The sequence below is a fragment of the Astatotilapia calliptera genome, chromosome 10 (genome assembly GCF_964374335.1).
Source record: "Astatotilapia calliptera chromosome 10, fAstCal68.1, whole genome shotgun sequence".
Classification (NCBI taxonomy): domain Eukaryota; kingdom Metazoa; phylum Chordata; class Actinopteri; order Cichliformes; family Cichlidae; genus Astatotilapia; species Astatotilapia calliptera.
In genome coordinates this window covers 32,467,482-32,494,165 of record NC_137431.1, presented here as the reverse complement: position 1 = coordinate 32,494,165, position 26,684 = coordinate 32,467,482, and the positions used below count along the sequence as shown (strand labels likewise).

At 43.0% G+C, this 26,684-nt stretch overlaps 2 protein-coding genes and 2 long non-coding RNA genes across 6 annotated transcripts in view; 2 read left to right on the top strand and 2 right to left on the bottom strand.

The window, feature by feature from the left end:
- Positions 1-11,595, top strand: part of wwc1 (WW and C2 domain containing 1) — a 44,739-nt gene extending 33,144 nt beyond the window's left edge. Inside the window, exons 12-22 of the mRNA XM_026180984.2 lie at positions 1,915-2,032; positions 2,217-2,387; positions 2,829-3,021; positions 3,214-3,306; positions 3,891-3,940; positions 4,061-4,259; positions 4,491-4,661; positions 4,738-4,830; positions 5,893-6,123; positions 6,325-6,443; positions 6,551-11,595. Coding sequence (XP_026036769.1) covers positions 1,915-2,032; positions 2,217-2,387; positions 2,829-3,021; positions 3,214-3,306; positions 3,891-3,940; positions 4,061-4,259; positions 4,491-4,661; positions 4,738-4,830; positions 5,893-6,123; positions 6,325-6,443; positions 6,551-6,617 — 1,505 coding nt within the window. The 3' untranslated portion in view covers positions 6,618-11,595. The remainder of the gene's footprint in view (positions 1-1,914; positions 2,033-2,216; positions 2,388-2,828; positions 3,022-3,213; positions 3,307-3,890; positions 3,941-4,060; positions 4,260-4,490; positions 4,662-4,737; positions 4,831-5,892; positions 6,124-6,324; positions 6,444-6,550) is intronic.
- Positions 1,368-4,066, bottom strand: LOC145431488 (uncharacterized). Of its 2 annotated transcripts, none has more exons than XR_013911809.1 (2): positions 3,158-4,066; positions 1,368-3,043 (listed from the first exon to the last, which is right to left on the bottom strand). It is a non-coding gene; the product is annotated as an uncharacterized LOC145431488 (long non-coding RNA). The 2 variants fall into 2 exon arrangements; XR_013911808.1 differs by having other exon boundaries at positions 3,176-4,066.
- Positions 8,592-26,684, top strand: part of rars1 (arginyl-tRNA synthetase 1) — a 28,954-nt gene continuing 10,861 nt past the window's right edge. The window contains exons 1-12 of one of the 2 annotated variants that reach the window (XM_026182970.2): positions 8,592-12,873; positions 18,466-18,600; positions 18,702-18,893; positions 19,278-19,386; positions 19,924-20,024; positions 21,031-21,152; positions 21,244-21,364; positions 22,152-22,281; positions 22,468-22,572; positions 22,868-23,046; positions 23,142-23,251; positions 25,421-25,526. In XM_026182970.2, the coding sequence (XP_026038755.1) occupies positions 12,829-12,873; positions 18,466-18,600; positions 18,702-18,893; positions 19,278-19,386; positions 19,924-20,024; positions 21,031-21,152; positions 21,244-21,364; positions 22,152-22,281; positions 22,468-22,572; positions 22,868-23,046; positions 23,142-23,251; positions 25,421-25,526 (1,455 nt within the window). In that variant the 5' untranslated portion in view covers positions 8,592-12,828. Of the gene's footprint in view, positions 12,874-14,937; positions 15,078-18,465; positions 18,601-18,701; positions 18,894-19,277; positions 19,387-19,923; positions 20,025-21,030; positions 21,153-21,243; positions 21,365-22,151; positions 22,282-22,467; positions 22,573-22,867; positions 23,047-23,141; positions 23,252-25,420; positions 25,527-26,684 lie in introns of those variants that run through there. The other variant, XM_080307345.1, reaches the window with a different exon arrangement.
- LOC145431487 (uncharacterized) lies at positions 11,214-14,806 on the bottom strand. The gene is made up of 3 exons (XR_013911807.1): positions 14,405-14,806; positions 13,749-13,841; positions 11,214-13,283 (listed from the first exon to the last, which is right to left on the bottom strand). It is a non-coding gene; the product is annotated as an uncharacterized LOC145431487 (long non-coding RNA).

The following is a 26,684-nucleotide window of genomic DNA, read 5'->3' as shown; positions in this document are numbered from 1 at the left end:
AAGCCCGACTCCAGGAATCCTCCTCCTCCTCTCAGTGTGCGTGATGAGGAATCTAATACTGTGTGTGACACCTGACGGCTGCTGGCAGCGATGAGGAGGGTGGAGGTGAAGGTCTGGAGGGTTTAGGGTTGCAGCTGTTCAGTCTGAAGCTCGTTCTCTGCATCAGGAGACGTGATCGCTGTGATCGCTTCATTGCTCCAGTTTAATTTTTCAGGTATAATTTTGACTTTTATTATTTATTATCCCACAAATGGCACTACAGCATGTAAAAAAAATAATAATATAAGCTCTGGCGGACTTGGTTCTATAGTAGGTCTTAAAGGGTTAAATAAATATCGTCAAATAATCGTGATCTCAATTTCAGTGAAAATAATCGTGATTATCATTTTTGCCATAATCGAGCAGCCCTAGTACAATCATTTGGTTTTTTCCTGTATTTCTGATGCGGCCGACAGATGCAGGATTTTTAGGCTGACGTTTGTATTTGGCGACTAAAACATTTGATATGTGGGACATTTCAGGGACATAAAACACAAACATCTTTGCCTGACGCTTGTTAGTGTCGTTATTAACGAGTCCTTTCTGGGTTTAATCCTGTTTTGCTGGATTACTCGTTTGCTCGTTTACGCTGTGCCAGCCTGCAGCAGCAGCAGGGCGCCCTCTACAGGACAAATTATGCAACATCAACACCTGTAACACGGTTCACGCATGTTTCTCCCGTTTCTTCTTCTACTCTTACTTTTTTTTTTATCGGCTGTTATTGATGCTGATACGATATCGATATCAGCTGATAGCCTGGTGCCGGTGTATTGATCAGTTCTTATTTCTGATCCCTCGTAACGTCATAAATACCGGAGAGAGCAACATTTTCAGGGTTTAGAAGGACACTTCTGAGGGTCTTGTCTTGTGTTTTGGATCAGGCGGGGCCTGTGGGCCTGACGTGTTTGTTTTAGGACCGAGTGAGTCGATGAATGTGATGTTTTCACGTTTCACTCCCCTCCCAGGCCCCTTTCTGCACCTGAGCGCTGACCTACCTTTGCTTTTGTTACCGGCTTGTCTCTCTCCTGATCTGCTGTCGGCTCCGACGTCTTTCGTGGCGCTCTTGCCTCCACCTGAGCTCGCAGACGTCCCGCCATGATGTCAGACTGACTGGGACCAGCAACGAGGGCTTTAATGGGCAAAAATTCCCCAAATCTCTGCTGGACGTGACCCCTACCACCCTCATCTCCCTCCCCCCATTTACTTCTTTATTTGAGTTTCACTTAAATAGTTAAAATATGAAATAACGCCGCTGCGAGAGACACTTTTAACTTCAGTGACGGTCGGTGTTGTTGAATAATGTGTTTAACAATCAAGAAAACGTCAGACGAGGAGAAAAAGAAAGTTTAATTCAAATAAAAAAAAGAAACAGTTTTTTACATGTTTACGTTTTTTGCAGCTTGTTGCACCTTTGTGTGGTTAATGAGAGAGCGGCAGTGAGAGTCAGGCTCAGGTGAAAGCTGCACCTGGTGTCTGGTTTCCTGCTCTTATCAGGTCGAAGCCACACGAGCCTGAAGCCTTTCTCGGGTCCACATCACATGCAGCCCACAGATTATTGATTATATTAGTTTGAATGTGTTGTTTGCAGTGCAGCTCCAGGCCAGGTTTGATTGGTTCACTTCATTGACCTCAGCTCAGGGATCAGATAGACTCGTGTTCAGGTTTCATCATTTTTCTCTACAGTTTGGACGTTTTAGTTTTGTACTTGCACATAAATAACACGAGCGGGAGTCAAAGACGCCACACGTGGTCGCTGTTTCTGCTTTTCAGCGCTTTATTGAAGGATGATTTTGAACTGTGACTCGTGCAAAGCTGATGGAGATTACAATTACACATCAAATTATTTATTTATTTCTCTTCTTTTGGTTTTTTTAGGCTCAGCTTCCGAGCTGCGAGGGACGGGGGCGGGGCCAAAGAAGATTGGGGTGACCTCGGCCGTGTCCGACGAGTCGGTCGCCGGCGACAGTGGCGTGTACGAGCCGTCAGAGCGCAAGTACGAAGGTTTTACATTTGAGGTCGTAGGTTTGTCCTCGTATTGTTACGCTTTTATTTTTCCTGGTCTGGCTCTTTGTTTCAGAAATTTAAAGTTACAGTTTGTTAATAAATGAGTGGCATTGGACGGATTTCCCATAACTGCAGCTGGAGGTTAAAATAACTCTGCGTGCTGTTTCCCGCAGACCCGGCCTCCCCGCTGACCTCCTGCTGAGCTCCTACGAGGACCGCCTGGCGCCCGGCTGCCCTCAGGTGCAGCTCGGCTTCCGTTACGAGGCCAGAGACCGGCGCTTCACCGTCTACGTCATGCAGCTGTCCAACTGCAGCGCCCTCTGTCTGCCGACCGACCAGAAAATGTACGAAGTCTCAGTCTGTGTTTCCTGTCCCTCGAACGTATCTCAGCAGGTTTAATGGCCTCTGCCACGCTGCCGTGTGTTTGAGGCGCTCAACAGAAAAACTCAATACGGTCGTTTTTTCTTTTCTACGAGGCAGTTTTATGGAATCGGATCAAAAACTAAAATGATTATTTACTGAGATCATAATGAACGTTAGAAAACTAAAATACGTGTAAGTATAATCCCAGAACACAGCCAAGCAGCTCCGCCTTTAGCTCCGCCTTTAGCTCCGCCTTTAGGCGATGAAGTAATAAAGTTAATAAAAAAGTAAACAAACTTTTTCTCCAAAGTAAAAAAACTAAACCAGAGGTTGATGTCATGGAGGCTACGTCCATCTTTAGTGTACAGTCTGTAATTTACATCGCGACATCATCGCGTGACCTTTGCCCTTTCCTCCTGCAGGTATGTACGCGTGGCGGTGCTTCCCTGCGTGGAGGCCACTCGCTGCCTCTTCCGAACACGCAGCTCGCCACCTCGAGACGCCGTGGAGTTCAACGAGGTGTTTGGCATGCAGATATCCCACAGTGCACTGCGGCAGAAGACCCTGAGGGTGGACGTGTGCGACACCGGCAAGTCGGGCCACGAAGAGTGTCTGGTTAGTTTCAGTTCGTACGTCACTGTAAAAAAAAAAAGAAGATAATGTTCACTAATCATCGAGGATCTCACGGTTTGTTTGTTAAAGGTCATCAGCTGTTAATTAATCAGCTGTTAACGAGGTTCTTGTCACACACAGTTTAATACATGCTCACGCTCTCTCTGACTCCCTTCCTCCTCTTCCTCGCTGCAGGCGGGAGCTCAGATCAGCCTCGCTGACGTCAGCTGTTCGGAGGAGAAGTGCACCAAGTGGTACAACCTGCTGAGTCGTGTCTACCTGCCCGAGGTCAGCAGAAGCCCGGCGAGCGGCCCAGAAATGAGCCGTGCTTCGTTTCCTCTCCAGTTTCATTCAAAACTAATTCTTCTCATTTTAGTTCCCAGATGTCCTTTTTTCACATTTAGATGCTTTCAGTGAGTCACAACATAAGTTTAACGTCCCTGTGAGGAAATATTGATCATAATAATAAAGTTGTTTGTGCGCACATGAAGAAGGAAGAGGAAAAGTAACAGTTACAATTTTACACATTTCTGTCATTAAATTGATACACGAGTCAATAAAAAGGTCAAAAAGTCTTTAAAGGTGGAGCTGTGAGTGAGACAGAATAGAATGCAATAGAATAGAATATCCATCACCGAGCTTCAATCTAAATACATAAATCAGATTAAAGGGATAGAAAGTAAGACGCCATGTTGGTTGCAGTAGGGATATAAGAGGAATTCTACTGCTGCACAATCAGTGTGGAAAACTGTTCGGGACATAAATGCTGTGTGTGTTACGAGTGTGACGGGGATGTCGTTGTTGAATGATCTAAAAAATGTTTGAAGTGATCGGAGGATTAAAAAGTCCTGATGCAACTGTTTGTGTTTCAGACTCACGTTTCCAGCGGCGACCGAGCCGGAGGGCCTGAGGATGACGAGTGGTGAGTGTTGAGGATGAAAACCTGAGTGATGCAAACTATGAGCGAGCCTCGTGTTCAGTCTGAGGAAGACGATGGTGGCGTAGCGAGTAAGAACGAGTGTCTGTGGTTGGTCTTCATCAGGCATGGCGAGCCTCTGGAGGCGGACATGTTCGAGGACGACGAAGGGCACGGCACGGAGGGGGCGGGGCCTCTGAAGGACGAGGATGAGTTTTATCCCGAGAGCAGCCAATGGGAAGCAGAGGAGGAGGAAGATGAGGAGAAGGGGCCCAAACCCCCTCCTCCTCCGACGGCGGTGGCGGCAGCCGCCATCACAGAGAAGGTAACGTCATTTATTTCAGCTTAAAGGTCAACGAGCCGCTTTGTGTTTAGAGTTCTTCTTCTCTGATAATTGGGAACGCTGACATTTAAGCAGGGGAAGAAGAAGAATCACTTCCCGTTCCAGTGGACCTTTTTCGAGTTTGTTTTTAAGCAGAAGCAGTTTTAGAACTAACACTGTGACGGCGCCTCGGTCGGTGAGCGTCCTCGTTACCGCTGCGGTTCTCTCCTACAGGTGAACAAGGAGACGAGCATGGACAGCCTGCCGTCGCTGCATCACTGCTCCGTGGTTCGGCCCAAAGAGCGGCGCCCGGACGTCCGCCAGCAGAACCCCTTCATGAGGGGCAACACCATCATCCGCTCCAAGACCTTCTCGCCCGGACCTCAGAGCCAGTACATCTGCAGGGTAAGTGAGACCTACGCAGGATTTGCGCCGATGGTGACGCTGCGACCTCATTAAACGCTCGATTTTGTCCTCGCAGATTAACCGCAGTGACAGCGACAGCTCCACGCTCTCCAAGAAGTCCCCGTTTGTCAGAAACGCCTCCGAGAGACGCAGCATGCGCATGAAGAGGGTAAAGACTCCGCCCCCTCACCTCTGCATCACTGCAGAACCATTATACATTAGCTAGCGTCACGCCTACTTTGTGTGGCGGATGTAGACAAAAGAAAGTAGTTCCTTTGTGAGACTCGTCATTGAAGCTTTGTTGGTATTTGTTGAGTAAGTAACTCTGCTAAAGTAGCTTTGCATGATTCACAGTTCATAATAATCCTAGTTTATCTGATACTGAGCTTCGGTGCAGCACTGTCTATAATGAGCCATTTTAGCCCCTCCCCCTTCACCTGTGAGCGTGGCTGTTCACGCTGAACCGCGGGACGCTCGGGTCCCGTGTTTCAGCTTCAGTGGTGCGGTTTCTCTCGTCTTTCTGATCCTCCTGCTTCTCGACTTCTTGAAAGTAATACCTTCACATTTGCTGACCGCATTAAGACAATTTGCATTTTGTGAGGCTTTAAACCTCCTAACGACTCCCAGTGAAGCGACTCTTAATATTTAATGACCGTCTGAATGTTTAATGCAGCGCTGACATTTGCCAGTTTCTATTAATTTAAAGTCGAGGCAGCAGCTTCGGCCTCTCGGGGCTCCACGGCAGCAGGTGTTGGTGACAGTATTTGCAAATAGGTCGAGGTGTTATTAAACACTCGGGTGACTTTTAAGCCCCCTCCAGAAATCGAGGACTTTACAGGCTTCATCGCTGATGGCTGCACTTAAACCTGCGCAGACGTAGCAGGACTGTGTGCGTCGAGCTGTGGTCCAGCCCTGGTTACGTTTAGATCAGCCTCACCCTGATGTTTGGATTCTGTTAGCTTTGGGTTTGTTTCTTTATGCATTTTTCTTTCTTTGCCCTCGGCTCAAACTCAGCCTGTCTGACTGACAGAACCAGGCAGCAGAAGCACTGTGACGTTGTGAGTTTGTGCTGCAGCGGGCAGAAAGTCGATGGTGTTACTGTTGCACTCGTTCAGTTTCTGTCAGATTGTCTGTCACATTTTTAAGAGCTCGTCAGTTCATAGTCGATGATTTTCCAGCAAATTTGTGTTTTGTCCTCGGCACTTAACCCCGCCCCTTCATCCTCTCTCAGCCTCCTGTACCCGTTAAAGGTCTGGACGGGCTGCTGCGGACCTCTCTGGACCTGGAGCTGGACCTGCAGGTGTCCCGGACGCGGCAGGCTCGGCTGGCGCAGGAACTGCGGGTGCTGCGGGAGCTGAAGACGCAGCTGGAGAAGGCGAGGCAGCAGGGCCAGAAAGAGCTGCCCGCCTGGGTCCAAGAAGACGAACGCTTCCGGCTGCTCCTCAGGCAGGCCGAGAAACAGGTGAACTTACCGCCGAGTGTCCAGGCCTCCCGTGGAGCCTCTGTCCACGTGTTACATGGTGAAATCAGTGTCTGTGTCCTCGTTTGCTCTCAATGTGCAGATGAAACAGATAATCCTCCAGAGGGCGCTTTCTTTCTTTTTTTACTGTCACAGTATAGTTGTCCCGCTGGAATAAAAACTCTCTGCTTTTGTTCTCTTCAGACTCGAGAGGAGCAGCAGCAGGAGAAGAGGGTGGAGAAAATGATGAAGGCCGCAGCCAAGGACGTCCACAAGATCAGAGGCCAGAGCCGCAAAGAGGTCCCCGAGGTGCAGACCTTCAGGTACGAAAAGCACCGTCACCACCACAGATTCATTCGTGGGGCAGTTTGAAGGTGGCGACCTCATCGCGCACGATGATGATGTCACTGTTTGCTGTGTGTGGTTTCAGAGAGAAGATGGCGTTCTTCACACGAGCGAAGACCTGCATCCCCGACCTGCCGGCCGACGACGTGTAGAGAAGCATTTCAAAGTATTTTCCTTCCGGAGTCGTTCCCTGCTGTTCCCTCACCGACGAAGCAAACGTCTGGCGGTATTATGAAGAATTAAAATAAATAATAAAAATAACACTGATAATAATAATAATAATAAGTAGGAAAAAACCTTTGAAACCGTGGAGAGAGTAATTTTAAAGAGCTCAGCATTTCTAATGTGGATAGTCTTTGTTTGTAAATTAGCGATAGCACTGCTGGAGCTTTTGTTTTTTTCCTTTTTTATTCTCATTTCCACTTTTGTTTTTGTTCCTGTTACTAACCGGCTGTTCTTAGACTCGTAGGTGTTTAAAATCATTCCAGCACAGAATCATACAGTCACACATGAGCATACGAAGACTTTTGTACTGAAAATGGCACAAAATCAAAAATGGTACTCAAAGGAAAATTCAGCTGCAGCTTAAAGATATTTAATATTGACCTTCAGATGATGTGGGATTAGTTTTTTATTATTAGAGTATTTTCTGAGCAGACAAACAGCACAGTGTTTAATTTTTGTATTTGTTTTTAAATGCGGCTCTCCCTACACAACAACAGTGAAACACTAAAACATGTTTGTGCAGACGAATCGCCGCAGTTATAATCCTTAAGATTTTTAATCCAGGTCAGGTTATTTTCTACACAGACGTGAAGTTTCTGCTGGTTAAATGATCAGAACAAAAAACAAGCAGCTGTTTCTTAGAGCAGGGCAGCTACAACTCCCAGGGTGCATTTCAACAGGAAGCATCCAGTCAGATTCATTTTAAGGAGACGCTAAAGATTAAGTAAAGTTAAATAACCTCAGATTATATCCCGTCCAATCAGGCAGGAGAAAGTTTTTGGATCATGTCCAATTGTCATTCATGTGCCTGTTTAAACCTTAAACATACCTTTGAGTTTTTTATGGCCCAGTGTCGATTAAATAGGTTTTTACTACGCTGTTAAACTGTAAGGAGGGCGTAGTAAAGTCCAGAGGCCAAAAAGACAAATCACATGTTATGGCTCATTTATAAAGAGATTTAATGCACTAAATCTACAGTTTATTGCAAAATGAGGCACTTAAAAGTTGCTTTTTTTTATGTTGTGAACATAAGAGCCGGATTTTTAAAGTGACAAAGACCAAAACTGGAGCAAAGAGAGCCAAAATGCAGCATTTGTGTTCAGCTAACGCCGCACTTCTTTAGGTTTCCTGTGTGATGCATATTTATTATTAATCATCCATCACTGAGGAAATTCACCTGTTACAGCAGCACAAGAGTCAGGAAGAAAAAGTGAATTAGAGACTAATAAACATAAATACTATACAGGAGTAATTGGTACCATGTACAAATGGTCCTGTAAACAGTGAAACGGACTAAAATACACGAGAGGACTGGAAGACGGCAACATTTTGCAACATTCTGTCCAAACACATTTTTTTTACTCTTAGTTCTATATGATGTCACACAGAGGGGATTTCCCTAATATGGCCATCTCAGGCTCCACCCAAAAGAAAGCCTTCCTCAAAGGGGAAGGGCTAAAACAGCTTCCTTCACAGAGAGGATTAACTGAGCGGCTGCACTGAGGTCCAGTGTGCCATAAAGAAGGATTCTTTTGAACTGTTATTAAAGCATAGCTGCTCTCTGTGAGTCGAAGAGTTAAAAATAAGCTGCCACGCTTACTGCCAAACTGACCTGGACTGAAATCTTAAGGATTATCTTCATCTTCAAACACTGGCACAAACTGTACGTTTTCTGTAAACTGAGCGACGTCGTGCTGACGGCACAGGTGGTCGTAGCACGTCAGCGTGGCCGCACGATAGCAGCTCAGAGGAGACACGTCGCTCTGAGCGTAATCCGTAATCATCGTCTCTCGTCACACAAACACATCGGTGTAGAAACAGCACTAACTCGCACTAACACTCAGGTAGTTGATCGGGTAGTTTGCACTTTAAGAAAGTTGAGGTAGAAGTTTGAAAAAAGAAAAACTTGATGTGGGTTTTTGGAAAGTTAAACGCCTGGAAGCCTTTGCCTCACGCTGGAACGATTTCTGATTGTCGGAACAGGAAGTGATCTCAAACGCATTTCTAATGACTGTGAACTTGTTATTGATCGTATGATTGTTTGACTGGAAGCGACTGAAAAAAAACTGAGTCGTCAGCCAATAGGAAGACGGAAGTCCAGCTTTGCTTCATAAGCTCCTGCGCTTCTCTCTGATTGGCTGATCAGTTTTTGCAGTTTTAATTTCAGACTTCCTGCCCTCACGTTTCCACCTGTAACTGGATGTTTGTGAAGCATTCAGTTCTATTAGAACTGGACCTTCTGCACTTAAAACTGTTGGATGGTGTTAGTGTGGTGCCCCAGCAAAACTCAGCATGTCGCCTTTTTTTCCTCAGCTGGTTATTTAAACTGTTTTTCTCCTCGTTTCAGTCTGTTTGAAGCTCTGAAACGAGGAGGAAGACACATTCAGTGAACTTATCGATGCATTGAGCAGCTAAAGAGCCTCAGGAGTTGGTAAATATTAGAAAAACGTCACTCCCAAAGACTCCTGACACGTTCTATATAAACTGATGTTTAATGTAGTGTTTACATAAACAAGCGAACAGAAATCTGGCACAGGAAATTTTTTACTTTTCAGCATATGGAGGATTGAAGGTGCCAAAATAAACAAAATATGTGACTGAGTGAATAATAAAATGACATTAAATGTTCGAAAAAATAGATACATGTAGGTATTTATTAATTTGTAAAATGTGACATGAGTTAATATTTTTAAATTAATTTTATGCAGAAATACAGGGAAGGTCAGTAAACAGATATTTGTCTTACATTTTATAATTGAATGCCTTGAATGTTGAAGAATTTTATTGTTTTTTACATTTGTAATTTATTTATTAATTTGCTTGCTGTTCCATTATTATTTTGGCGGTTTTGATCCTCCATACTGGCATGTGTCAGGAAGTCTTCTCCAAAATAACGATTTAAAAAGTGGAAAATTCTTCACATGGAAAACATTTAACATGAATTCTAGATTATTACAAAATGTGGGATTATAAACTACCTGCTGAACATGGAGCAGATGATTTATTCAGGTGGTGGAGACCAAAAATGGAGCTAAAAATGAACGCTGGGCCTTGAATGGTCACTAAAGTGCCTGTGACTGCCTGATGTTGTCACTCTGTAGCTGCTGAATGCAGAAATAAGCGGCTGTCTATTGAATGTCCGACTTTCCTTCTTGCTGGGCCACCAGGCTGATGGTGTCGGTGCATTTTGTTCTTCGTGTTTCCATTCCCCGTGTAAAGAAGAACGTAGCTGACGAAAACCAAGCTGCTGCTGCTGTCATTCCAGATGTTTCTCTCTTCTTTTTTTAACTCTGTGTAGAGAAACAGCAGCTCTAGGAAATGATTGAGGTTTTTTTTATTGTCCAATTTGACCGTTTACCTTCGTCATCTCCACTTCCTGTTGCTGCCCAGTCTCTGTGAGTGTTTTCAGTCCTCATTAAAGCGTCAGATAGTCCCACCACATCCAGGTAGGAGTAGATATATTTTTCTAGAATGTATGTTTAAAAAAGGTAATAAGATTGAACTAACGAGACACGAATGACTTCTGAAAGAGCCTCGGTAGGATGTGAATCTGACACCATCGCCCGACATCAGTGTGAACAGTCAGTGAAAAAGACCAAAACCAAAGATTTAAAAGCTGATCCCCGTCCTCTGACGTAAAACGATTCAAACCCCTTCGTCACGAGGTGTTTTTGTAATTTTACCCTCTGCTACGGCACGACAGAAAATCAGACGCTGGAAATAGTGAGCTGCTAGCATGTGGTGCTAAAGCTAAGCTAACACCTGCCAGTCAATACCATCCTGAAACTTCCCTTGGTTTACTCTCAGACTGCTGATGTCACCGTAAAGATGCAGCCAGATGTTTTTTTTTTTCTTTTTAAGGTACTTGATGTAAATTTCAGGGTTTAAAAAAAATACTGTAAATGTTCCAAAATTAACTAAAGACAACATGAAGAAACGGCTGCTTTGACCTGATCTGCACACTGAGCATTTTTTATCATTGAAATAAGGCTCAACTCATTCAGCAAACACTGCCCCCTGGTGGTGAACATTTTAGTTAGTCTGCAGAGGGGAATTACAAAAAGTTACTTTTAATCGTACACTTGCTCATCAGACCACTTCGTGAGCTTTTGCATGTTTTTTTGCCGTCTGGTGTATTTTTTTATATAAATCAAAAAAAGCTGGTAACGAGAAATGCGTCGTTGTTCTCAGAGTGCAGATCAGCTGTAGATTCCAGTTTGTGGCGACTGTTCGCACTGAGAACTGAACGAACGTTACGGAGTTGGGCGTGCTGCAGGGCGAGCAGCGGGTTCACTGCAGCTCTGGAGATGTTTTTGTTTAATGTCCAACCGAGCCGCCGTCGGTGGGTGTGTAAGAAGACTTGGAGGAACTTTCATTTTTTTAATATTAGCCGTTTTTTGTTTGTCCTCTGTCTCCTCGAGTAGGTTGGACCTATAGGAATTCAGCGGTTAACCTCTGATTAAAAAAGACTCGTTTATTTGAAACATCTGGATGAAGGAATGTAGGTTTTTTAAAAACAAATGCTGTTAGCCACAAATGATTCTTCTTCATCACGTAGGCAAATCTTTGGTTTTTTTGTGCTTTTATGTTTCTTTTATCTGATGAATCTGTTCAAACCCGGTGATGCGTTTGCAGGCGGCTACGAGAAACACACTGCATGTATTTATTGCACTTCTGTGATTTTTTTTTTTTGATTTTTTTTTGAGGGGGTGGGGGGGTGGGGTGCTTTTTTCCTGTTTTTTTTTTTTTTTTTTTTTTCCTTTTTATCGTAAGAGTCCTGAAAAGCTGTGAATTTTATTCTCAGACACTGTACTGTCGACCAGAGTTGTAAATATTTCACCAGCACAAAAAACAAACGATATGTTTTGTAGTTTCACAACATATAAAAAAAGTTCTTCTCTTCTACTCGTGTGTTGTGTGTTTTTCTTCCTGTCCTGAAATCCATGATAGCAGAGATGATAAAGGCAATTTTATTTCTCTGAAATCCTAATGATCAAGAGAGGTTTCAAGATGACTATTAAAATGCTGGTATCTGAAAACTTGGCATTAAATTGTTGGCTTGCATGTCTAATTAGCTTAATTACTCCTGTGGGACACCACAGGGTTCTGGACTTGGGCCCTTTTCTTTTATTATATGCTGACAATTTTAGGACTACATGCCAGTCATTAACTGGAGAGAAGGAAAAAAAGTGATTTTTTTAAATTATTTTTTAAATACATTGTATTGTTGAGCTGATATGAGCGGAATCACATCATCTACAAAAAAGCAAAGATTTGATCCTGAGACAAAACCAGTCACTCTCCAACCAAAGTAAAAGGTAAAGAGATTCAAGACCAAGATTTTCTTCATGCAAACACACCAGCTTATTGTGCTCATTTTCTGACATTTCTGATAACAGTGATACATTGATTTAGTAGATAGAAAAAAGTTAAAATGTTTAACAGCTGCAGCTCTTTGTAAGTTGACCTAAAAATCAAACTACGCACACAAACAAGCAGCAGGAGAGAGGATGACATCCCCCTGAGACCATCTATTTGATCTTTTTAACCCTCTCAGGCTCAAATTAAGTTTTTTGTTGCTAATGCACAACCAAGTCCTGCAGTGGTACTTCTGAGTAAAAGAAACTCATAAAATATGAATGTGGGGTAATCAGGTTGTTAGTTTTTAACTGTTGCAAATCGGCAACGCCTGCCTCGAGAGGGTTAATATTTTTATATATTCATCAAATTGATTTCATATTGTTTAAATTTATAATTGGTAATACTCCCATGCACATTCAGTGCAACATCACACTGCTGCAAATGCATGTCTGTTAATTGATGACAGTCCAACATCTTATATTCTTCGTATCTTTTGTAAGTCTTATCGTGCCAGTGGTTGTGTTTTTAGTGATACTTACCACATGACACACATAAAAGTCATTTTGGCTAAAACATCCACTGAAATCGCGCCTGGAAGCTCCGATACAGCAGGAGGCGCTCTCAATCCGGCGCAATGCAGCGAGGAAGAAGCGCTCCCCGGCACCGGAAGTGGACTGTAAAGTTACGGGCTTCTTCCTTTCCTCCGGTTTGTATTTCGTCAGCCACGAGATTCCAAGTCCAGCAGACAGAAGAGTTTCTCCGCAGAGCTTCAGGAACATGGGAGACCCTGTGACCGAGTACACGGCCCGGCTGCAGCAACAGGTCAGCGGTTAATGCGAGCTGTAGGGCTAAATGCGCATCCTGCCGCCGGATAGCAACATTCCAAAGTTCTGCCAGACTTAATGAAAAAAAAAGTACTAATTTAAGACTTTTTGGCTTTTTATTGAATAGGTGCAGTGTCGAGTAAACCAGACATGCTTTGATTGAATATCTATGCATTAGTGTCAAATTCGGGTTAAGTTTGTTAAATCAAACGTGTCTTGTTGTAGTCGGAGGTCCTTTTGATTTGTTCGAGGACACTGCTTTGACAGCGCATGAAGGAGGAATGGCATGAAGAGTTTTTACTTGTTAAAGAGCTGTGCTTCGTTATTGTAAGTCACATATATGCCGAACTTACCAGATGTGATTGGCTATCACCTGTGCACAGTGGAGCCCAGAAAGATGAGTGACTACTGAAAATGAAAGGAGGAGTTAAATCGGAAGATTTTTAAATTGAGTCTGGCGAGAACATTTTTCTCTACTTAACCCTGGCATCAAACTTATTTTTCAGAAAAATAAATATTTCACATTCCTTTTTGGGAGCTTTTATGATATATGATATGTATATGAATCAATAAATTACCCCACCCACCCACCGTAAGGACATATTCTGTACTTAAGTAGAAGTGCAGATAATCCTGTTTTAAAAATAAAAAAAGTACCAAGTTTGAAATGTACTAGTAAGAAAGTATAAGTATCTCCTTGAAGGACATTTTTACCACCTGTTTTTATGCAAAGCTAACTGAACCTTGTGCTTTATTGACATAATGATAAAATAATATCAGTCGTTGGGAATATAAACTTTTTAATTCTAATTGTAGTTTGAATCTGAAGAAAAATAAGGAAAATAGAAGAAAGCTGTATTTTGTGTTACCTACATTGTAGAGGGTGACTTTGTGTTTAAACAGGAAAATGTGTCCAGTCAGGCGTTAAAGTGGATTCAGCAGGTGGAGGAATCAGTTGTCATGCCTCTGTGTGGGGAAAAGAATCACAACTCATAATAATTTCTATTGAAAGCTCCAGTAGATTTTCTTAGTGTACAGGCTGTGATCAGCTGACCTGCTGCTCTCTGTGGATGTACACAACTGAGGTCAGCCAGATGTGAGCAGATGTAGATGCAATAGTAGTCCTGGCTGATTTCCATCCTCTACACCCACAGTACACTGTTTATGCTGTGTTTATACTAGACGGTATGAAGTTAATATGATAGTGGAATTCAGTCAGAATCACAGCATCATCAGCTAAACTTTATATGAATCTCTGCTACACTTGATGTAAGCTAACTGTGACCATGAACCCACAGCCACTGTGCACCAGTCACACACGGTTCTCCACTTTAAATCCACCACATTGCAGCAAAGTAACCTTTTTATCCTGCACTAACCTGCAGAGTCACATATGTGAGGATTTTTTCATGCAGCCTTTAAATTACAGTTAGTCTGCCTGAGTTTGTTTACTAGCATGTTTCACAATATGAAAAAACATAATGTCACATTTACCCAATATCTGATATAAAAACATGAGCAGCCCTTACCTTGAAATCTAAGCATTAAGGTGGTGTTTGCTGCCCTCTAGTGGAGATTAAGCAGGTTTTAATACACTTTGAAAACACATCAGGTGTGTTTTCACAAACACAAAGGTGTGGGGAAAAAATCATGCTGGATATCTAACCAGGGCGTCAGCGAGCTTGTGCTCAGTCCGAGGTTTGGAGGCGTTGGACGGGCTGAAACATAACGTCTCCGAGGCGTTCAGTCGGATCAGGCGAGCGTTGCCTCATCGTTGCACCTGGTTAACGTCAATAACACCAAAGCAGCTGAACCTGATTAATAACCTCTGATACTAACTGATAACATCAATAATTCAGAAGTTTAACTAACTTTCTTTATTCTTTTGAACAGTGTCTCTTTAAGGCCTTTCTGAAATAGTTCCTGTTACCAGGTATTTAAACACGTTTGATGGCAGCTTAAAGAGCGCTCGTCTTTCTGGTTTGCAATGAAAGCATTTCTTGCATCAGCTGTTGAGCACACATTGTAAAACAAATACTTTCAGTTTTGCTTTGGTGAACGATGTGCGCTTTAAAGACTTGCAGGTCTGCTTCGTTATCACTTTGTTGGTGTGTCACCAGCCCGACCTGAGCTAGACTTTAAAAGTCACCACAGCGATGTGTTTCTGAACTCCGAGGCTCACTTCTGTTCAGTGGACTTTAGGTAAAGTTGTCGGTTCCTAATTTTCCTTCTGTTTTGTGTGGCGCTTTCATCTGATTTTGGACACGTTAAGCGATGAGACGCTTTTATGAATAAACTGAAGCGTAAATGTGATGTGGGTGTTTTTGCATTTTGTTTTCAGCAGACTGCACAGCGCAGCTTGAGCTGCTGGAAAAAGAGTAACTCGCTTTATTGTTTGATAAGAAGTAGTTATTAATTACTCAGTTATATGGCGTACTGAAGGTCGTCCTGCTGTGTGGTCGGTCTTTTGGTGGAGGGATAGTTTTGTATTTTCTTATTTTTTTACTTTGTTGCCATTTTCAGTTTTGAATTCAGTTTAGTTTCAGTTGTTTTTGAAAACAGGTTTGCTTCATGTTAATTTTTATTGCTTGAAACGTTTAATTTTACTTTCGTTTTTAATCTTTTACTTGTTGACTCTCAGTCTTGCAGACATTGAAATTCCATAAAAGCCTCATCAGCTAAGCTATAACAAATATTACAAGCAGGGCTCGCAAAATTTCAAAATCCCTGGTAGCCCTTCGGGCAGGGACTCTTCAGGTTTTGGTAGCCCAAAATAAATTTAAGTAGCCCGAATAAAAAAGAGAGCAATTTGTTGATTGATGTTTTGTTTCTGTTACCATATTATACATTAAAGTATAATATGGTAACAGAAACAAAACATTAATCAAAAATTGTTGAAACACAAATTACAACATTGTATAAAAATTACAATCATCAACTCAAATACTTGGTTCTAATTGAACATATATTTCTATGAACTTGTAAGAACTGTGTAGGACATGAATCAGTCTGTGTCAGATCCTGAATTTGAAATTTCCGCTGAAGTCACGGGTAAGAGACAAGTGGAACCAAGATCGAGGCCATTTGCTTTTTGAAGTTTGCAAAGACTGCTACATTGTGCCAGTGGTAGTTCACTCTTTGCAACATAGTAGCTGGTCTAAACAGATTTTTCAGGTTTATTTTTAGTATGTTATTTGCAATTGGTGTTTGTTCTGGGAAAGATATTGCAGACTGAGCAATAATGCATTTCTTGCATTTCTCATGGGTTCTAATGGGGGCCTTTCTTAAAATGACTGGTCCCAGTAACAAAGGCGCTTGTCGACTCAGAAATCGAGAGAAAACCAACAACACACCCGGCAGAACGTCATGTTATTTACACGGGTGCACATAAGTGGTCCGCATGTGCGCATTCACTGTCAAAATAAAAGACACACACCAGATAAGAAGTTGCAACGCGCGTTTGCGTCCATATAAAAGGCTGTTTTTGTCCGCTAGAGTGGGATTTTCACGGCACATTCTGCACCACATCTCTGTGCGTTCATCATTTGTTTGAAGCCAGCTCACCTCCTGCAACTACTTTTCCGAGAATACGCGCTTCTTTTGTGGTTCGGACTCCTTCTGACATTTCTTTGGAGGTGGAGGAACATCACAGTAATTGCTTAAAGGAGCTTCTTCGACATCTTTAAGAGTTCTAAACAAATGTCTGTCCTCCTCCTGAAAATCCTATGTACGCAAACGCGCGTTGCAACTTCTTATCTTGTGCGTGTTTTTTATTTTGACAGCGAATGCGCACCTGTGGACCACTTATGTGCAGCCCTGGTTATTTAGCTCGTCATATTGCAGCCACAGAAATTCTTTTGTCCATGAAACCATAAAGCTGCACTTTCTTTTTGCCTTATAGTCTGATTTGTCATAACTTCTCCGTTTTGTGGTAAGCTTTTCTTTGGCTGTCACTTCTTCACCCTGACCTGTCTTATTTGGCTCAGCAGAACTGAAATATAAATCCTGCTGCTTTTACACACGCACTCACATAAGCTCAGCGATTCTCTGCGCGATCAACCTCTCACATGTTTAAGCTTGCTGCGGGAGATTTCACTTGTCATGTTTGCATAGTAAGCTAACGATTAATAAGACGATGTCAGAGGAATTGGTGCGCAAATTATCATCACTCACAGATCAGTGCTGTCGCTCTCTATACACAGTTCGCACGATTGCAAAGTGAAAGCAAAAAAACAAGCGCAAATTCAAACGCGACTTCAATATGTCACATATTGACAGTGGCTCACCGATGCCAATGACATAATTACCCAGCTACATTTCTGAAAGAATGCAAAAGCATTGACATATATTTTTCCTTCCTACAATAGCCCGACGGGCAGGGCAGAGAGAGATTTTGGTAGCCCGACTGAAAAGATCGCTAGCCCCGGGCCCTGACAAGGTTGAAAAACTAAACATGTAATTTTTATTTTATTTTAGTTTTCCAAGTTCACAAATTGTTTAGTTTCGTTTTAACTCTTATAGAAATTTTTTTCTAATTTTTATTTTCTTAACTAAAATGTTTTTCAAGTGTAATTTTAGTCTAAGTTGGTTATATTAACTTTGCTGTGCACCCTGTCGAAATTGTTAAAATGTATTATTAACTTTTTATACATTATACATACAGTTATTATTTGCTCAGCTCTCTTGCCCACCTGACCACCATGTATCCAGGGACTCATTAAATTCCTTATTTTCTGTATATTGCCTTAAAATGGCTTTGAAAATGTATCAGCTACCTGATCTGAGAAGATTTGATGGGAGAAAGTCAACTGGCAGGTTTCTCTGCTGAGTCAAAACATTTATTATTTGGGTTAAAAAGAATGCAGATGTTGTTTAGCTGAAGAAAGTGAAAGTGTGTCTAATCTCACATAACCCAAGGCTGTCTTTTTTTTTATTTATTTATTTTTCTAATAAAAAAAAATGTGTTTAAAGTTATTTTAAAAACCAAAGTTGTAATTGAAGTCCGAACGTGAGTCTTAAGTTCTCGCAATTACATTGATTCATTTGTTGAATTAAGTTCCTTGTTTTATACTTAAATGATTCATGGTCATGTTAACTGGCTTACCACATACCCCACCCCCCACATCTGATAATGGTCAGGTATATATATTGGAGTAAAAACGAAACGGCTAATATCCAAAGAAAAAGATTTTTAAAAAATTTTAGGGGTGGCTCAAGACTTTTGCACAGTAGTTTACAAATATCAAAAACAGGTGTATAAGAGATCAACAGTGAAATACAGAAAAAGAGTTAAAGGTTATGAATATATGTGTCTTTATAATTCCTGAGGTGTACCACAGGGTGCTAACTCGGTCCTCTTTTAATGATCATTGATGTAATGCTCGTAGCCATAGAGGTAAAAATATTTATACTTCCACAGTTCCTTTTAAAAATGGGCAGCATTTAAGACCCTAAAGCATTTTCTCAGGCTGGAACTCGGTGTAAAAATATTTACTATTTATAGGAGCGCGTTAAAGCTTCTTGAGCAGCTCCAGTTGGAACTTTCTTTCTCAGTGTCTTTCTTGGAAATTGGAAATATTTTGATATCTAGGAGCAAGAGATCCAGCGTCTGTCTGCAGAGATCAAAAATCTTGAAAACTCCCAGAACCTCAGTCCATCTCCACGCCTGGAAGAGCTGCAGGAGGAAAACGCCCGACTCAAGTACCGCCTCAACATCCTGAAGAAGGTGAGTGGCGCTCTGCTGAAAGATGTCCTGAGGCGTTTTAATCTTAACCTGAGAAAAGCACATTGATGAAAAACCATTAAACCTTTCTGTGCTGTCCTCAGAGTCTGCAGGAAGACTCACTGAGTCAACGCGGCAAAGCCATGTTAAACATCAACCAGCGACTTCAGGAGGTCTTCGGCGAGGCCATCCAGGCCTCCTGCCCCGAGCTCGACAACCCGCCACTTTCTATTGCGCCCAGCCAGCAGGCCAAGTTTGGGGACTACCAGTGCAACAGCGCCATGAGCATGTCCCAGGTTAGACCGCCACGCCCGAAAACTGACGAGTTTATGTTTAATGGTTTATAATAATAATAATACATTTTATTTAAATAGCGCCTTTCAAAGCACCCAAGGACACTGTACAACTTATTATGATCTATGGTGGCTTATTATTGTTTATGGTGGCTTATTATGAATTATTGTTGTTATGGTGGCTTGTTATGAATTATTGTGGCTTATTTTCATTTCTGGTTGCTTATTGTGATTTCTAATAGCTTACTATGATTTTTACAGTTTTAAAAGCTGCAGCTGCATTGAGTCAAATTAGAGGATTGTATTTGAGCAGTGCAGTGTGTCCTGGTCTCAGCAGGTCAGATTAAAAAGCTTTGCTTCAGACTGTCTCTGGCTGTCGGGTTGCAGATGCTGAAGGCAAAGGGGATAAAGATGAACCCGAGGGAGATCGCAGAGAAGATTATCAAAAATCTTCCAGACAACGAACTCGTCCAGAAAACGGAGGTCGCGGGGCCAGGTAGAGACTCCGCCTTTTAATGATGTCAACACAGACATCACGGCATTCACACAATTATAGTAACAGGAACGCTATTAAGTTCCTGTTTCTCTTTAAACTTTCTTCTTCTTCTACCTTATTATTCTAGTTGCTCCGTTTCTTTGCTGGTTAACTACTCTGACAGTTTTCACCATTCAAATTTTAAACTGTTCAGCTCTTTCTGGTAATGCCAGCTGTGTTGAGCTGTGTTTTAGCTCAGTGAGATGAGCAGGAGGGCTGGTTCCACTCTCGCCCATTGCAGCATGTTTTCAGCAGACAGTTCTGCTTCTTCAGCTGTTTTCGGAAGCCGATTTCCACGACACGGCATTCACACTGCATTTTCGCAGGAAATGCAACTTTTTCTTGTTTAGTTTAGTTTAATTTAATTTAATTTAGAACCTTGTCAAATGTGTACATATTTAAAGAGAAATAATTCTTTGTTTTGTATAAATATTAAAAGATTTAAAACTAGAGTAAATAAATGCCTAAAAAGTGAGTCTAAAAAAAGTTCTCTTTCAGGTTTCATCAACATCTACCTGCAGAAGACATTTGTGTCCAAACAGCTGAGCAACTTGTTGATTAACGGAGTGCAACCCCCACCACTGCCATCCAAGAAGAAGGTCTGTGCACATGCTGAAGTCATTTTCCCGCCATGTTTTTCCTTTTTAGTTAACCTCGGAAGTCTTTGATCCCTTTTTTAACATTTGATTTAATTATTTGTGTCTAATTATCTGGTATTCAACACAGTTTCACGCGCATTTTTTCTACTCTTGGCTCTGTGTGATGTCAAAGAGAGTACCACAGAGGCCCCGCCCACCAGTTTTATTGTTTCGGTCTTTGCCTTTCACAATAAAAGCCTTCCACGAACGCACACAAACAATAACAGTTTATAGAGTGACATCAAAGCAAATTACAGCAGATTTTAGGTTCACATTTTAAATATTTTTTACAAGTTGTGAAAAGGAAAATTAAATTTTTTTCTTAATAAATAAAAAATTTTCATAAAACTTGTAGAAATGAGCTTCCTGTGAAGGCAATCTGGACGCAGAGATGAGGTGAGGAGCTCAGTTTAATATAGCAGGAACCAGAAAATGGATAGATTAGATTATTTTATTAATTAATTTATTTCAGTTACAAAAATAAAGAACCACACTTACTCATTTAATTATTTTGGTGCTGTAAAAGTCACGTTCACATTTATCTGTGTGGAGTTGAAATTATTCATATAAAGTGCGACATAAAAAATGTGTGTATGCTCACAAAAGCAGAGAAGAGAAGGAGGAGGTGGAGGATGTGAATGAGGGAGAATCCAAAATAAGCTTTTTCTATAGAGACAGAAATTAATATTAATGCAACACTGGAAAGAAGAAGATTGCTTTTAAACTGAAGCTGTGACAGGAAGTAAAAACGTGTGTGGTTTAAGGCGGATGTCAAAAAGTTTGATTAAACACACCAAAACGGCGCTGATCAAACATAAAATAGGCTTATTATGAACCATGACTCATGCAAAGCTGCTCTGATAGAGTCCAGGAATAAAAACGTGGAGCTGGTTGAGTTCACCTGTGATGGGTTTACCCGTCTCAGCGTCTGCATTTATCAGTTCCTGTGTGTTTGTGTTGCATTCAGGTGGTGGTGGATTTCTCATCTCCAAACATCGCCAAAGAGATGCACGTGGGTCACCTGCGCTCCACCATCATCGGGGACAGCATGTGCCGATTGTTTGAGTTTCTGGGATACGAAGTCCTCAGGTCAGCTTGGCCGCGCTCGCTGTGTCGTAGCTGCGAACGTTAAAAACCTTTCAAGAAATAAAATCTAAAAAGTTAGTTTTTATTTCTGCAGGCTGAACCACGTGGGGGACTGGGGTACCCAGTTTGGGATGCTGATCGCCCACCTGCAGGACATGTTTCCAGACTACCTGACCGTCTCCCCTCCCATCGGTGACCTGCAGGCCTTCTACAAAGTCAGTTCATGCTCATCCCGTCTCTGTGTGTGATCGGGCTGCTTTTGGGAAAATCCCATGTGGGGTTAGGACCCTTTAAGGTTTTTACCCCAAGTGCAGTTTTTTAACCATCATAACTTCGCACTTACTTAGTCCCTATGACCCCAAAGCGCTTTACACTGCATTCAGTCATCCACACATTCACACACTGGTGATGGCAGCTACATTGTAGCCACAGCCGGGGCTCGAACCAGCAGCCTTCCGATTACAAGACGAACTGCCAACTCTTGAGCCACGATCGCATGTTCACATGAAACTTTCAGGGCTGAAAAACAGATTTAAGTTCTGTGGAAAAAAAAAAAACGGACTCAAACACAAAAAGATGTGGCTGCCGTTGTTCCTTTGAGCCAGAAAGTTGACCTGGGACAGCCACCTGTCCCACATGGTGATGCGAGCCCTGAAAGTTTGCCCAGAATGCACTTTTTGAAGTTTCTGCATTCATGACACTGATCAAATGTTCGGGTACAGACATGAATCTGGTGCAGCTTAGACATTCTTCAGCCCTGAAGGTTTCATGTCAACGTTTCCTGTAACTGTGAAGGTATTAAAGCTCAGAAATGCTGCAGAAATAAGAAAAAAGCCCCAAATTAAACCGACCCGGAGGCTTCTGAACATGTTCAGTGTGAGGGGAAAATGTTCTCGTGGCTTCATTAGATGAACTGGAGTTATTGTGTGGGAGACACGTTTTCTCAGCTTTGACTGTGACAGTGAAACGAGGGAGCTGACAGTCTCTCGTGCTCTCGTTCAGGAGTCAAAGAAGCGCTTTGACACGGACGAGGAGTTTAAGAAGCGGGCGTACCAGTGTGTCGTCAAACTGCAGAGCAAAGAGCCGGAGTTCATCAAAGCCTGGAACCTCATCTGTGACGTGTCCAGGACAGGTACGTCGGGTTTTAGCCTTTCATGCTAACAGGAATGAAACACTCGTCCCTCATTCAGAGCCGCTGGCCTTAAATTAGTCATGTGACACGAGGACGGGTTTAACCCGTTGGAGCTCCTCCCCCTCTTTAGAGCAGCCCGTCTACCTGTGACAGGTTTTAATTATTTCTTTTTTTTAATTTCTCCAGAGTTTCAGAAAATTTACGACTGCCTGGACATCGAGCTCATCGAGAGAGGAGAGTCGTACTACCAGGACCTGATGGTTGAGGTGGTGAAGGAGTTTGAGAAGAAAGGTCAGTGTGCAGCAGGTCAAAGGTCACGGAGGGCATTTCTGAGCATTTAGGGTTACCAGAAATAGAGCTTATTTGTTCCCTTGATCACACTGATTTTAATAGAAGTCTTTATAGAATCAGTTTTTCTTCTTTCAGTGGATAATAAAGTGCAGCCTGTAGTTTCTGAGTGTCACCACCAGGTGGCAGCATTGCCTCATGAATGTTTGGTGCCCTCCTGTTTTTATCTCCTTGTCTTTTTTGGACTGACTGGACCTTCTCATTAAACCACCTCCATCCTTTTAAATCTCCACCTCAGGCCTGATGGAGCTCGACGAGGGTCGTAAGGTCGTCTTCCCCCCAGGGCAGCCCATCCCCCTCACCGTCGTCAAGTCAGACGGGGGCTACACCTACGACACGTCAGACCTCGCGGCCATTCGCCAACGAATCTTTGAAGAGAAGGCCGACATCATCATCTACGTCACTGACAGTGGACAGGTAGGTGGAGACGCGACCACAGAGGGTTTGGATTTAACTCTGAGCTCCGTCTCTTTCCTGAACATGACGTTTGGAGGGTGTGTTTTCCCCTCCAGAGCACTCACTTCCAGGTGGTGTTCGCCGCAGCTCAGCTGATCGGCTGGTACGACCCCAAAGTGACCCGGGTGGAGCACGCTGGCTTTGGAGTGGTGTTGGGGGAGGACAAGTGAGTTCAAAACACGCTCTGACAGTAGAGTTTGTTTTTCTGAGTGCTGTGTGAGGGCCGCAGGTACCCGACTGTTGCCAGGTATGACATCACCGGGTGGAGACACACTGGGGAGGTGGTGCTGAGAAAAGGGGTGGAAAAAAGGGGTGGGGCATTGTCACTGGGGACAAAGTGTGAGTGGGGTTTGAAGCACCTGAGGTGGATCATGTGACGACTCTGAGGTTTAAAAGGACCGCCTCCCCGGGGACAGCCTGCCACTAGTGTTTTAGTGTTGGCCGCTCGCGAAGGCTATGCCATAGTTTCTACATGGATTCAATGCAGAGGTGTACGTGGTTAGGTCTTGCCCTTGGACGACGCCCACTGCGCACTTATAACTCCGCCCCTGACCTCATCCGTGGATGGTTAGGGAAGTCAAAATTCTAAAATAGGGCTCAATTATGAGAGCCCGCCTGATTGGCTGATAAATGAAGAGCCGGGAGGAACGCCCTGCAGCCGCGTTATGTAGTTTGTCCACCAGAGGGCGCTCTGCGGCGGTTTTGGAATGCCACAAAGTAAACGAGTAAATGAATAACTACACGTAACAAACATTAAAACAATAAAACTGCTTTTTGGGGTTTTAAAAAATAATGTGTCTAAAGCCAACTTCAGATCCGAGGTCTCTGCTCGCCAGACGGGCAGACTTCCTGTGTTTCCCGCTGCTCACATAAAGGCTCGTTTTATTTATTTATTTATTTTTTCTGCGTCGATGAATCAAACGCAGGATTTTCAGCCACTGCCCCACAAACAGCTTAGTCATTTGCAGCGAATTGCAGAGCCTGCCTTACTCAGCATGTGAGGGGGAGGAGCAAGAGGAGGAGCAAGGGGAGGAGCAAGAGGAGGACAGCAGTGATGAAAAAGTTCACTCAGAGTCCGTGTTGTTATTATTCCTTCCTCCTCTTTCATCTTCTTTACTTGTCTCCTTCCTCCTCCTCTTCCTTTCTTCTCGTTCTTCTTCTGCTTGTTTAATTAAACTTTTCTGTTCTTCTGTTTAACTCCTCCTCTTCCTCCACTTATTTCCTCCTTCAGCAGTGCTCGTTCGCTTCCTTCATTTTCTCCTTCCCATTGCGTCTTCCTCCTTTCTCCATCTTTCCTCTTTATCTTCATTTTTTTCTTCGTCTACTCCTCCTCCTGCGTTCCTCGTCCTTCTCCCTTTCCTCCTATTTTCCTCCTTCTCTTCCACTTATTTCCTCGTTTTCTTTCTTCTGCCGCTGCTTTAACTTTTTCTTTGATTTTTTTCCCTTTTCTGGAGCTTCTTATTCTTCTTGTTCTTCAACATTTTCATTTCACTCTTCCTCCACTGTCTTTATGTCCTCCTGTTCTTTTGTCCTCTCGCTGCTTATATCAAACCTCCATTTTCTTCCACGCCTCCTCCTCTTGTTTCTTCTTCTTCTTTTATCTATTTGTAGATTCCAAGTCATCACGTTCATAAACTTTAACACCTCAGATATATTTTTCCCGCCGCGTTCCCGTTTTTTTTGTCGTGCACTTTGAGCACCTCGTCTCTGAGCGTTGGGTTTTATCGTGTCGTCGTGTGAGCGATCGCTGCGCTCTGATTGGTGAGCAGATTTGTGATTTGACCGCTTATCTGTCACGTTGTTGTTTATTCCTAATCAGTCGACCTGAGAAGAAGCGCCGGGTTCAGGCGGCGGGCTGACGTTACGCTTCGCGGAGGCCATAACTAAGTGCCGCTAAATGCCCCGCGGTAACCTGAGGGGGCGTAAATTGGCCCCACTATGTCTGCACTACGGCAGACTCCATTAGAAATTTATCACGCTGTTCTCATAATCGCTCATCCAGACAATAAGAGCTTAACGCAGCCACGGGGGGAGCCGTTATAGCTGCGAGTAAACAGAGGAGGGAGGGGAGGCGGGGGTTATTAAATTTTTGGCTCGTGCTCGGCTTGTAATGCTTAGCTGATTTGCTTGATTGTACAAAATGTATCGCCCCGAGGCGAGCAGAAGTAATCTAATAGTTTGCTGTCATGATAATTATTGGAGACAGGAAGTGGAACCTCTGCTGGTTCAGGTTGGGGATGTGAAACTGCAGCAGCTCCATTACTGGTTCCCCTGCAGGTGGTTTGTAACCCGGCGTCCTCGCACTGAGCCGCTGTTTCTGCCGTTTCCTCCACAGGAAGAAGTTTAAGACTCGTTCTGGAGACACGGTGAGGCTGATGGACCTGCTGGACGAGGGACTGAAGAGGTCCATGGACAAGCTGAAGGAGAAGGAGCGAGACAAGGTGAGGCTGCAGATGCGGCAGAACAAAAACCTGATGGGAAGTTTAAGAAAATCCTCACCTGTTCACACGGCAGCGAGGAGTTCAGGCTCCACACGAGAAACTGGGACGGCCCTCACCAACAGTCCCAGTTAGAGTAACTAACTGGCCAACGAGCATTTCAACTCAGATATAATTTCCACGAGATGACGTAAGCAAGAACACTTCTACGGTGGCCCTGAGAGGTCAAAAGCACTCCAACATAAGAAAAGCGCACAAAGAAATTAAAAGAAAAAAGGTAACACTTCATAACACGGGTGTAATTAAACATCATTTTATTTTTAATAAATAAATAATCTACCTTTATATTTACCTACAAATACTTGAAAGTAGGCACAACAAGAAGGTAACAGGTCAGATTTTTAAAGAAGACAATGTTGAAAATTGGATGTTTTCCTCATCTTACATCGTAAATATGCTTCTCAGGGGCCATATTATGGACTGAATTAATCATCAAATGTCTTTTTATTATTATCAGTAAAAATGTTTTGGGCCTTAACTTATTATAAAATAGATACAATAGCAACTTGCAGCGTGACCTTAAAACGAGCTGCATGTAACTTTTTCCTCATGATCACTGCTCAAACATAAGGAAACGCCACATTCTTTGGACCCGGGTCGGTCCATAGGCTGCTGGTAACGTCTGAATATTACAGTTTGGTACATCGCCTTCACATAAAAAAAAAAAAAACAGGTTATCAATGGGAATATCCCATTGGATCTTTAAACAGACCAAACCTGGGGTCCCAGTACAGCCCAGTATGAGGTAACCAGTGTATTCTGAGCAGGAAGAGCCGGTGCTACTTCTAAACGTGTGCCTTTAACGTGTGGTGGAGGTGGAGAGCTCAAAGAGGGCATGAAAAACAGATCAGGTTACAAACCGGAATGATTGTTTTCCTGTTGTTGACTCATCAGCGGACGATCAGTGTGAAATTGACCAATCAGACACAAACGGTTCTGCTCTTGTTTGGATTAATGACTCAAAACAGCCGAGAGGAAAAGTGTTTGCAGAGGTTTGAGGAGGATGAAAGGACCACACGGGGCTGAGAGGATGAGAGGGAAGCAGCCGGGCGGTGGCGTTTCAGCCTCAGTGTGTCTGGACGAGATGAGAAAGCTCCCAAG